Source organism: Pelodiscus sinensis, chromosome 1 (genome assembly GCF_052426305.1).
Source record: "Pelodiscus sinensis isolate ZL-2025 chromosome 1, ASM5242630v1, whole genome shotgun sequence".
In the NCBI taxonomy this organism is placed as follows: domain Eukaryota; kingdom Metazoa; phylum Chordata; order Testudines; family Trionychidae; genus Pelodiscus; species Pelodiscus sinensis.
In genome coordinates, this window is record NC_143052.1 from 160011452 (window position 1) to 160024560 (window position 13109).

At 45.2% G+C, this 13109-nt stretch overlaps 1 protein-coding gene across 1 annotated transcript in view; it reads right to left on the reverse strand.

Moving 5' to 3' along the window:
• The window catches only part of MYH15 (myosin heavy chain 15), a 69596-nt gene that overhangs the window by 7240 nt on the left and 49247 nt on the right, over window positions 1-13109 (reverse strand). The window contains exons 35-39 of the mRNA XM_075908240.2: window positions 12024-12139; window positions 6139-6331; window positions 5194-5397; window positions 3557-3682; window positions 442-612 (exon numbers count right to left, since the gene is read on the reverse strand). Of these exons, the coding sequence (XP_075764355.2) occupies window positions 442-612; window positions 3557-3682; window positions 5194-5397; window positions 6139-6331; window positions 12024-12139 (810 nt within the window). The remainder of the gene's footprint in view (window positions 1-441; window positions 613-3556; window positions 3683-5193; window positions 5398-6138; window positions 6332-12023; window positions 12140-13109) is intronic.

Sequence of the window (13109 nt, forward strand, 5' to 3'; positions counted from 1 at the left end):
GGGGCCTGGGACCAGCCTCCCCAGCCAACCCTTCAGCTCTGCATTTAAAGGGCCCTGGTCTCCAGCTGCTGCTGCAATAGTGATGGCCAGAATCCCTTTTAAGTTGCCTACCCAGTCAGGTCCGTAAAGTGCTCTTGTGGCAGCATTTTAACATCACTTCCTCTCATCTCCAGCCCCACCCCATTGGCAGCCCCAGGGGTGGGTAGCAACCTTAAAGCGTTGCCATGGACCATACTGACAGGGCCACCAATGCAGGGAAGAGGGGTGTGAAGCAGTAGCAACATTAAAATGCTTCTGTGGCAACATTTTTATCAGCTGTGTACAGGCTGGTACCAGCACCACTTCTTACTGGTACACCGTACAGGCTCACTTTCGCCTCTGGTTTTATGAGGCTTCTGGAAGCAGGAGGCAGGAGCCTATAAATCTGGACCCAAAACCTACCCTGGCCTCCAGCTTTTGGATCTGCTTCTTGCCACCTTTCATTGCTATTTGCTCTGCTTCATCCAGTCTTTTCTGTAGATCTTTAATAGTCTGTTCCATGTTCTTTTTCATTCTCTCCAAGTGGGCACTAGTATCTTGCTCCTTTTTAAGCTCCTCAGCCATCATTGCTGCCTGAAAGACATCACAAGAGAGGCCTGTTGGACTGTGGAAGCGTCGCTGAAGAGAAGTGAGGGGAGCCCCATTGCTTGCGTCATTTAACACTAGACTGAACAAAGTACCGGAGAACACTCTGTAGTGATTTGTCCTGTGCCAGCAGATTGGAGGGACAGACAGTGTGACCCAATAGGTCTTTCCATCTCTCTCTTCTAATTCTGTGATTTAAGAGCTAGCTTCCTACTTCAGCACCTGCAGGTGGCTTTGCAGTTCAGGTCTGCTGAATAAAACTGCCATTTGAGGCATACATTTTACACAGGCTGTACTAAACAAAGATCTGCATGCAATGCATGGGCAAGTCGGCTGGGCTAACAGACAAAATCTCTATGAGTCTGGGCAGTGACAGGCTATTCCAGTCTGTGCCAGCAGTGACCAGGAAGCACCACGTCTTGGGACAAAGCATTCAGAGGCCAGGCCCTATTATGTCATGGGGCATTCTGTTGACATTGCTCCCGGCACTGAGTCTATTTCTGAAGAGATGGGTGTGGTAACACCAAGCTCCAGCTACCTATTTTGGATGGTTTACTGAACAGCCATCAGAAGGCAAAAACTAAGCTGAAACTGAACTGGGGACATTAGTGGTTTCTCACCTCTTCAGATGTGGAGGAGAGAGACCAGTGGCAGCTGAGGAATAGCAGGGAAAAGGACACAGGTGGAACTCCCTCCAGGAATTTTGGGTATACAATTCCTGGAGACTCTTTATACTGAGGAACCAGGGTCTCTGGATTTCCTGTTTGTTCATATAACTGCTCTGGCAACGTTGATTTCTCCATTTCAGCTGGAGCTGAGGCAACAGTAGCTTGACTTCTCTCAGTCCTCACCAAGAGATATCTATGAGCTCTCTTCTCTTGATCATAAGTCCTGTGCTGAGAGTAGTGTCACGTGGAACCCACCTTTCTCGCTGACACCTGACTTCAATGTGACTCTTTGGGGAACCTGAAATGCAGCCCCTGCTATCAGAACCTTTCTTGGGATTTAGCAGCTGCCAAGCAGGAAGTTGGTGAGGGGGCTCCCAACTAGTTCAGCTTGTCCAGTGCACAGATCTGTTTGGAGGTGACATAACCTAACCCAGAATTTCAGAATCAGCAGATATGCCCCTGAGAAGGAGAAATTGATCAGGGAGAGAATGTTTTTCTTTTGCTTCCTTCAATCTTTTCTGCACCAGGGCAGCATTGACCTCTTTCAGCCAGCTCTGGAGCCATCGACTAAACAGGTTTTCCAAGTCACGGAAATGGACATTCAGAGGGCACTAAGGGTATGTCTACACTACAAAGTTAATTCGAACTAACGGACGTTAGTTCGAATTAACTTTGATAGGTGCTACACATACAAACCGCTAGTTCGAACTTAATTTGAACTAGCGGAGTGCTTAATTCGAACTAGGTAAACCTCATTCCATGAGGACTAACGCCTAGTTCGAATTAAGTAGTTTGAATTAAGGGCTGTGTAGCCACTTAATTCGAACTAGCGGGAGGCTAGCCCTCCCCAGCTTGCCCTGGTGGCCACTTTGGGCACCACCAGGGAAACTCTACTGCCCCCCTCCCGGCCCTGGAACCCTTAAAGGGGCACGGGCTGGCTACGGTGCCCATGCCAGGTGCAAGCCTGCCAGCACCCAGCCAGCAGACCCTGCACCTGGCACGGCTTGAGCCAGCCACCCGTTGCCACCCAGCCCTCCGCCTCTTCCCGGGACCAGGCTGGCAGCTCCCGAGTCCGCAAGAGGCGGGCGCCCGCCTGGTCTAGTGCAGACATCGTGGACCTCATCCACGACCTCCGCACTAGGCACAGGAAAGTGGCCGTCTAGGACAGGAGAGCTGCCAGCCTGGCCACCCAGGAGCAGGTTTGCATGAAAATCAGGGTAGTCCAGTGAGACCTCCGACCCTGAGCCCTGAGCTTAGAATGGCTGTACTGGGTCAGACCAAAGGTCCATCTAGCCCAGTAGCCTGTCTGCTGTCAGCGGCCCACACTAGGTGCCCTGGAAGGGATGGACTGAAGACAATGACCAAGCCATTTGTCTCGTGCCATCCATCTCCAGCCTTCCACAAACAGAGGCCAGGGACACCATTTCTACCCCCTGGCTAATAGCACTCCATGGACCCAACCTCCATGACTTTATCTAACTTCTCTTTAAACTCTGTTCTAGTTCTAGCCTTCACAGCCTCCTGCAGCAAGGAGTTCCACAGGTTGACTATTTGCTTTGTGAAGAAGAACTTTCGCTTATTAGTTTGAAGCCTGCTACGCATTCATTTCATTTGGTGTCCTCTAGTCCTGCTATTATGGGAACTAATGAAGAACTTTTCTTTATGCACCCTCTCCACACCACTCATGCTTTTATAGACCTCTATCATATCCCCCCTCAGTCTCCTCTTTTCTAAGCTGAAAAGTCACAGTCTCCTTAGCCTCTCTTCATATGGGACCTGTTCCAAACCCCTGATCATTTTAGTTGCCCGCAGCAAGTGCAGCCAGGCTGATGGCCAAGTGCTGTGATGTGCCGTGTGTGGGCACTCAGGGCACTCCAAGCCAGGACTGCTTTGCAAGCGGGCAACCCCTGAGAACTGTCTGTCCAGGGTGGGAATCGGGTCCCTTTAAGCACAGGCCTCGGCTAGCCTGAGACAGCAGCTCCACGCTCTAAGTCCTAATCTGATGCCCTGCTGGCACTGCTTCCGGCCATCCTTAACCTCAGTTCAGGGTCCACTCAGTGTGGACATGCTAGTTCGAATTAGCAAAACGCTAATTTGAACTAGTTTTTAAGTCTGGATGCGCTAATTCGAATTAGCTTAGTTCAAATTAACGAATTCGAACTAAGTTAGTTCGAATTAGCGCTTTAGTGTAGACATACCCTAAGTGTGTTGGCAGAACTTGATGCTAATCCTGCAAAAAGGGAACAAGAAGCCAGTTTGCTTACATCAGTGATCGCTTTCTTGGCTTTTTCTTCAGCGTTCCTACACTCCTGTATAGCCTCCTCCACTTCATTCTGCATCTGAGTGATATCGGTCTCCAGTTTTTTCTTCTGATTGATAAGGCTTGTGTTCTTCCAAGGAAAAAAGAGGGAAAGGATTATTAAGGACATAAATTGTTTAAGTCCTACAAGAAACCAACGACCAGGCTCATCTATTTTTGCAGCTCCCCAAGTTTCACTGGGAGACAGTTCAGGGAAAAGGTACCTACTAATGTGGTAGGGGACTGACTTTATATTTTAGATGATCTTTAGACTGTGGGTATTTTCTCTTTTATATATAATTCCTAGAGCCATGAATATTCATATTTAACAATCAAAAGGGAACTAAACTATTAAATACAATAATTCAGCCAAACACGGAAATAGAAGGACTAGTGCAGTGCTTTCAACTCTGATTAATGAAGGCCCTGTAAGCAGTCATTCTAAAAGGTGATTAAAGTGGAAAGCCAATATTGTGGATGCAGTTCAGGAGGAAGCACATAATGTGTTTGCAGTACAAGCTTTGCTAATGCATGACAAGCGTTCATAGCCAGCTGGTGTTTAATTATTTAGAGATGGGCTCAGAGGGGTTTGAAGTAGAAACACTAGTCTACGAAGACACAGCCTGCTAGAATTACAGTCTCCACTTGTGCAAAAAGGAGATAACAAGCAACAATGGCAAATCACTTATTCTATGTCCTTCTATCCTCCTTGCCCTGCCCCCGTCCTCATTTTCCTTTAATCTGATAGCCCTATATTGATGAAGACCTTTGATGTGGTATGGAGCCCCTTGTTGCTATTACAATGTACTGTCTTGCTCAATGTAGCTATATATAATGAATGGACTTTGCATGCTTTACTGAAGGTTTCCCCAAGTGGCTTACATAAAAAGGTCTCATCTACTGCTCCCCCACCCCGATCAAAATAGTATCCATGCAATCCACAAACCCAACTGGGTGCACCGGGGTGGCAAGATTTTGTGCAAAAGCAGTTGCTTTTGCGCAAAAACTTGCCAGCTGTCTACACTGGCCGCTTGAATTTGCGCAAGAACACGGATGTTCTAATGTAAGAATTCATTGCTTCTTGCACAAATTCTTTGGCGCTCCCACTCAGGGATAAGCCCACTTGTGCAAGAGGGCCAGTGTAGACAGGCACCTTAATTTTTTGCGCAAGAAAGCCCAATGGCTAAAATGGCCATTGAAGCTTTCTTGCGCAAAAGCGCACCTATACTGGGCACGGATGCTTTTGCGCAAAAGCACTTTTTGCGCACAAGCATCCGTGCCAATCTAGACGCTCTTTTGCGGAAATACTTTTAACGAAAAAACTTTTTAAAGTATTTCCGCAAAATCATGCCAGTCTAGATACAGCCAACTGTGTTTTAATACTGTGGTGTGTCTATTAGGGCATGTTAGCAGTGTGGTGTCAGAGAAAGAGAGAGAGGTTTCCTTTAGTGGAATGAATGAAACCTCCCTGAGAGTGGATGGTCGGCAATGGAGTTCATGTCCTACTGGCACGTGGAATCTTCAGCTTTCCCCAATAGCCACCTGCTGCTTGTTGAGACTAGTGTGCACCCCACTTTGAAAACCCCACCAGTGAAATCCAACCTGGGTGTGGAGAAGGTTCACGCGTTCGGTGGCTTCCAGTAGCTCTTGCTCTGCCAGCTTACGCCCCCGTTCAGTCTGGTCTAGCAGGGCCCTCAGCTCGTCAAGTTCCGACTGGAGAAGACTGTTCCGTCTGTCGGTGACTGCCAGCTGCTCCTTCAGGTCATCATTCAAGTGAATCGAATCATCCAGCTGCACTTGCAGGTCCTAGAACAGAAGCAGCAGCGAGCTCACAAACACCAGCACCATGTGACTTGAACTCAAGTCTGTTGCTCGATGCCAAAGCCTCCGAAAACTTGACTGGACAACGTGTTGTGGGGGGTCACCCAGGAGGCCTCACAACTGGCTTAGCTCCTGCTTACAAAAGCACTGAAAGAGACTCCCTCCCTGCCCTCCTCACAAATGCATGTTGTGAGAAGCCGTAGGCTTAATTCACCCCATGATGGCTAGCGGGCCTGGACTGAGTCTTCCAAGCCAATGGAACTTCAGGTGTGGCTTCGTCATTCATCCTCTATGGAGCACAGGTGAGGAGGGTTTAAGAGTTTCTCCAGGAAACCTGACTTTAACCTGGTGTTAGGGCTTAATAGGAAACCTACTGTCAGGCTTCTAGAGATGTAGCTGAAGCTACACATTTGCTCTGGCCATTCAGACTCTGTGTCAAATGGCTACAAGTTCCTTGTACTGTTGCTTCAATTTTTATCAAGCTCTTTGAAAAGGTTTTTAATCGAAGAAGAATTTTGCACCGAATGCACACTGAGGATTGGGCTCACTGCGCGTGGCACTCTAACTGCACCTTCTCGTTTGGGACAGAGTCACAGTTTGTACTAATAATCATCACAGTGAAAGCACTTGCTCTGCGTGTGTGATTCTGTTTGAATAGCTACATATTAATAAAACCCAGTCCCTGCTTGTGGTTGGATGGCTCGGACTGGCAGCTCTAGAGGGTACCTTTATTTGTGCCTGCAGGATACGTGCAGACTTTATTGCCTCTGAAGAATGCCTGTTAGCATGGCTTAGCTGGATTTCCATCTCGTTGAGATCCCCTTCCATCTTCTTCTTCAGCCGGATGGCTTCATTTCTGCTCTTGGCTTCAGAATCAAGGGTGGACTGCAGCGACTCTATGATACGCTGTTGGTTTCTCCTAATTTTGGAGTAACATTCAAAGGACGTTATGGGTAAGGGAATGTTCTCCCTCCCTCCACAGAAGTTTGAATTACCTCCAGTAACATTATATTTCCCAAAAGTCACATTTTCAGCAATGACATCATATTTCTATATAGCTGAGTGTATATAGCGGTAGTACAATGACCCATTCTGACTACGAGGTCTGTCTGCTACCCTCCCACTCAGCGTCAGAGTTTAAGGGACCAGCAGATTTTCCAGTCTGACATATCAGAGGCTACTGATGCAATGCACCAACCACACACTGCACCCAACATCCAAAATTAGAACAAAGTATTCTAATCCATAGGAGGCTGGGTTATGATGTGCCACACAGCAAGCCACGTTATTCCCCTCTTCTTCCTCCCTAAGGGTACATCTATGCTGCGGGACAACATCGAGTTAAGATACACAACTTCAGCTACATTAATTGCATAGCTGAAGTCGAAGTAGCTAGCTCAACTTTTGGCTCTGTTTACACAGCAGGACATCGAGGGAAGAACACTCTTCCTTTGACTTCCCTAATGCCTCATGAAATGAGGGATACAGAAGTTGGAATAAGAAGCCCGTTATTTTGAAATTATTTTGAAATTATGGGCTTGCTGTGTAGATGCGCTTTCTGTTATTTCAAAATGTGTGTGCAGTGTAGAAATAGCCGAAACATCCAAGTAGCATCACTGAAGCGATTATACTGGGGAGGGTGAGGGGGAAATCTCGCTCCCCTGGGGTACAGAGCCCCCAGAAGGGTCCGAGGCCGGAGGTCAAATCAGTGAGGCAGGAGAGAAACCTAGAAGAGAAAACTTTATGATGCATGCATGCAGGCTGTCACTTCCAAGAGTGAAGCAGCAGCCATGAGAGACAGATTCAGGTATCCTATATACAGAATGCTTAGACAGTTCAGTTGCTGATTGTTCTTCTTTAACATATCAAAGTCTCAGCAGAAGTACTCTGAGACTTCTGTTCACCCCAGGAGTGCTAGAAGTAAGTTTTTACAGTACACAAAGCCACATGAGAACTTGAGTGGAGGAGTCTACAAGGCAAACTGTGACAAAGATAAGGGTTTACATGACAAATTGTGACAGACTAGGAGTATCCATGAACTTGAGATAGGAGGCATTGTAAGGGTCTTGATTAGAGTTAATTTGATTTCTCTCTGTTACAGGGAGAGAGGCATGGAAAACTTTTTAACCCTTACAGCAGTTTTCTTTTAGCGAGTTTTGATTTCCTACACAGTCCCCCCTTTAGATACAATTGGAGTTATTGGATTTTCCCCACAATTGTCACAAATCCTTTCTCTGGGTTTGAATTTAACAAACGCTACTTAATTCTTAGCACTACGTCAGTACTTTACATCTGTGCTGTTTTGTACAGTCAGTAACCATCAATCACTATTCATCAATCACCCTGAGAGATAGGCAAGGGCTATTCCTATTTTATACATGGTGAAACAGACACAGAGAGCTATGTACTTTGACCTCTGCAATATACTGAGTCATTAGAACTCAGGAATATATGATTCTGAGCTGCAGGGTGTGAAATTTCAGCAGATTCTTTATCCATGCCTTCTACCAGGAAGTGATTCAAGGTAAAGACTGTACGACATCTGATATGTTTGGTGAACTTTTTAAAGGCTACCTCTGGCAGTGAGTAACAATCCCTAGTTGGTCTGTTTCCCGGTTCTTTATTATGCAAAATAAATGCTGAGAGATTCATATTACTCATAACAGAGTTGCCCTTTACGTCAGCATTCTCAGGGCTAGGGATATAAAATCCTGTTTAACTGGTTAATTGGTTAAATCTAATGTTTAACTGGGTAAGCTATTAAAGGGTGGAGAAGGCGGGGAGGGGGCACTCCAGCCTGGCTGGGCAGGAGTGCCCCTTCCCCCGCCCACCTACTGCAGTTGGGCTGGAGTGGCCCCCTTGTGTGGAGACCTAACTGGTTTGGAGCATCCCTCCTCCCACAGTTGACCACAGGAGGAACAAGAAAAAAGCAACTTTTTTCATTGCCTAGCTTCCTAATAAGTCTGCCTCAATTCTCAGGTAATTCCTTGTTCTCCTTGGTAACTACTGTCCCTTTAAATCTTCCCCATTCTGTTGCTGCTGAGCCAAACTGCACCCCTTTGCTGTTCACTCTTCATCACCTCTCACAAGTCCATTCAACATGGTTATTGCATTTATATCAACTTATGATGCAGCGGGCTGGTCAGAACTAACTGCAGTATTACATGTGTGTGCGTCTTGAAGACAGTAAAAACCACAGGCTACAGTAACTTCAGGGGGTAGCCGAGTTAGTCTGTACAAGATAAACTTAAACAACAAATAGTCTGGTAGCACTTTAAAGACAGAGAGAGTGGGATGAGGACAGCCCCCCCTCCTTCTGATAAGGGTGCTCCTCATTGGTGGCTAGCGTGAGAGCTTGGGCTCTGGTTTCAATCTACTTTAACCACTGGCAGAGGATCTGTCACTTGCCTACTCTGTGGTGTGATGCCTCCATGTGCCCAGCTCAAGAATCACTCTGCAGACTCATAACCACCATCACACGCCTAAGGTTTCTTCCCCCGTTACGGCTTTCCAGGCTTTTCTCACCCATTGAATGTGTATTGCTGATTAGAGCTCTTCTGCTGGGCTCTTCTTCAGCAGTTCTCAGAGCCCATCACAGAGGGCAGTGTTATTATCCCCTTTTTACGCATGGGGGATTGAGACTCACAAAAGGGAAACAGTCCAATGGCAGACCCAGATACAAAATCTGGGTTTAGTGTGGTGCACTATCCACTAGGCCACCCAGCTTCTTAGCTTCTTTTTTTATTCCACACCAGATCATTTTGTTTCCTGCCTGTATTTACTACTCAACGGTATGTCTAAACTGCCACCTTAGTTCAAATTAGGGTGGCTAATGTAGGTATTCGAACTTGCAAATGAAGCCTGGGATTTAAATATCCCGGGCTTCATTTGTATGTTCCCGGGCGCCGCCATTTTTAAATGCCCTGTAGTTCGAACTACCTGCCTGCGGCTACACGTGGCACGAACTAGGTAGTTCGAATTAAAGCTCCTAATTGGATCTACCGTTATTCCTCCTGCAAGGAGGTTTAAATCCCGGGCTTCATTTGCAAGTTCGAATGCCTACATTAGCCACCCTCGTTCGAACTAGAGTGGCGGTGTAGACATACCCCTAGTGCCTCGATTTGGTGTCTTCCAGTGGCTCTGTGTTTCCCTATTAATTCATCCAGCTCAGCAACACATTCAGACCTTTATGTCCTTATTTCCCCTCCAAGGCAGTGTCCTTGATTCTATTTAGTTATGGGCTAAACCATTAGGAATGTTCCTCAGAACCCCGCAGCCATGTTTTAACGCATGTACCTGAGCAGCCAGCCCAAAGACTTCCAGGGTGCATTTTGCAACTTTAAAGGCCTGCTGCCGATGGACAATAGAGCAGAACCCCATATAGAAGGGAGGTTGTGAGGGAAGAAACTTCTCAGGCAGAACAGCAATTTGGTGCAGGTTAGACCTACATGGTTCAGCACCTTCAGGACCTGCCCAGTCCTGAACAAGGGGATTTGCTAGACCAGGGGACGTCCCCTGGTACCAGCCCTCCAACCCGCTGTCAGCAACACTTCTGGCCCCAGCCAATCATTCTACCACCAGCCCTGGCCAGGCTGCCTGCCACTGCTCCCGGCTTCTACGCCAGGCTGAGGTGGCTCAGGCTCCCCTGCTATGCTGATGGGTTGCCATGGCGCGGGCTCCCCTGCCACACTGATACAGCCATGACCTTGGCTCTTCTACCAGCCCTCATGATGCCTGACACCAGACCACCAAGGCTATCTAGCACGGGAACCATCCATGGTCCTGGACACGGATGTTGAAGGACCAGAGACTCCTGGTTTACGGAGGTGAAACCCATGCAGGTCTATAGGTGAACATGTCCACTGAACATGTCCACAGGGATGGATCCCAGTTAGAATAGGCCAAATTGTTTTCAACCAAAAAATATCTGTTTTCAAAAGCAAACTTTCTTTTGTGAGAAGCTTTTAGTTTCTCAAACTTTTCTGGTTTTTAATCAAAAGTGAAAATTTCAAACTTCATGAATGCTAATTTTTCAACTCTTCCCCTCTCTTTTCTCTTTGCTAGTGAATAAGGCAGAATGATTTCTAGATGGCTTTTTTCCCTTCTGCCATTAACTTTTCAGAACTTCCTCAACATTGGGAAAATTACAGAATTACAGGCAAAATAAAACTGCCACTGTAATTCTTCAAAAACATGGAGAAGTTTTTAGAAGTTGCAGGGTGGCACAAGGAAAAAAGACAGTGAAAAATGAAAACAAAATCTGGATATCAGACATTTTCTATTATGCTGATGAACAGGGAAAACACTTTTAAATGTTTCAGATAAAGATCAAAAAATCCCACATACATTGTCCCAAAAGGGAAACAACTGAGAAATTTTGAAATGGTTTTTCCATTTTTCAACCAGCTTTAGTCTCAGAGCCATCCTCAGATGTGGCACCATAAGCACCTCCTGACAGTGGAGCAGCTCTGTGGGCAGAGTGTGGCAAGGCATTAGTATAACAGCAGCCTTTGATGCTAGTGTTAAAGTCAGTAGTCTATTTCCACACTACAGATTCTTTGGTTTAGTGTCTCTCAAGGTCTGTCATATAAACCTCGCTCATTTATGTTATTACTATCACTACAAACACAAGTAATGAATTTGCGCAGGGGTCAAATTAACAGGCACACTGAGCTTTACTTTGTGTTAAGTTGCTTGTGAAGACAAGCCAATGCTATCACAAGGTACGCCCTTATATCTAGCTGGAGAAAGTGTTGTCTTTGTTTGGTTAATCCACCTGGTTTTCATATGCTTCCTAACTGCATTCGGAGTCATGCTAATGTACCTAGAATTAATCCCATTATGGATTCTACACCCTTCTCTTTTAGATTGACAGAAGAAATTGTAAGTACATATAGAGATGACCAAACTGGTTGGAAAAAAGTGGACTACAACATGTTCAACTATTGGTTTTGTTTTTAGCTATTTTCAGTTGTGTGCACTTTATTTCAGGGAGTCCTGGAACAAAGTTTTTCATGCACACTTTGGCTGTTTTAATTTCTGGCCGAAGGAAGCAAGCAGAGAGACGTTCAAAGCTAAAAACAAAATCAACAGCTGAACATTTTGTAGTCCACTCTTTTTAACCAGTTTGGCCATCCTTAAATGTACTTGCAATTTCTTCTGTCAACCTAAAAGGGAAGTGTGTGGAATCAACAGTGGGATTAATTCTGGTTGCAGTACCATAACTCAGAATACAGTTAGGAAGCATGTGAAAACCAGGTGAATTAACCCATTCATCTGAAGAAGTGGGTTGTGCCCACGAAAGCTCATCATACCATCTACATATTTTGTTAGTCTTTAAGGTGCTGCTAGACTATGTATTGTTTTTTAAGTTTTTCCAAATAAAGAAGACACTTTCTCCAGCTACATATAAGGATATGGCTAGTGATAGCCTAAAGGCTTGTTGTGACTAGCAACTTAATACAATAAATGAAAATACCCAAAGCTTGCATGAAAAACTTTATTCCAGCCAGATTTCCAGGATGATCAGAAAAACTGGCAGAAGCCTTAAAGAAACATCAGAACTATCGGTGGGATCAGAACGTACAAACCATTTTCTCACTACACAATACCTTATGTTTTCCATTTCCTCATCCTTTTCTGCCAGTTTTCTTTCAAACTCTGCTTTAATCTGAGACAGTTCAAGTTGAAAACGAAGACTTTTGCTTTCTTCATGTTCCAGGGCTCCCTGAAATAAAATGCATACAACAAGACTCTTAGGGTATCCGTAGACTTTTTTGAAGTGTGAATTGCAACACAGATTAAACATGGAGAACCTCCTTCTCGTTTCCAACGGTCTCCTCACCAATCACCATCTACTTGTGGCAACAGCATTTGCTTCTGGAGAAGAGAAACCTTGCTTTCCTAATGTGTTTACTTGTCTTTTAAAGAAATTTGGCAGCTGTGAACACAAGCAGTCACCTCCATCAGACTACATGTGGTCAAACAAAACACAGTTTGAGAACTGATGTCTTAGGCCTTGTTTACACAGTTTTTGTACCAATACCAAAACTGTATGTAGAAAAGCTTTACACGGTAATGGTAAAAGGAAATGCTACTCCCCCTGAAGTCAGTGACAAAACTTCCAAAGACTTAGGTGGGAGCGACTGAGCCACGGGATTGTTTGCAAAACGTCTCTAAATCTGTGTTTCCTACCTTTTCCTTATCAGCCTTAAATCAGTAAGTAGATGTGTTTGTATTTTATCCTCACTCTGACTGTCATCAATTAAAGAGATCTATTCTACCTCCTTGCCAAATTTTGTTCCAGGAGCAACCATAGCTCCTATTGTTGTCAGTGGGATCTGTGTATGTCAATCTCTGATTTGACACCAAAAAGAAGGAAATGATGAAAAATATCAGATGTTCTTGATTTAACTAACAAAATCTTCTGCTTTGCCACTGAAATACAGAAATGATATGGCAACCTCTTATTAAATCACATGATCTGTTTATACTCCATACATTGCAATCAAGAGATTTTACATAATAGCTTATGGTTAAACAATAAGATCCTACACTTGCAAGCTTAAGCAGAACTCCCATTGAAGACAGTGGAAGTTCAGACTCATTCCGACTGAGCCAAAACTTCCTCTGATTTAAGCAGGCGGATTAGCTGGACTGGGCATTTATAAAGAGAGCAGAATCACTCACTGATCTAT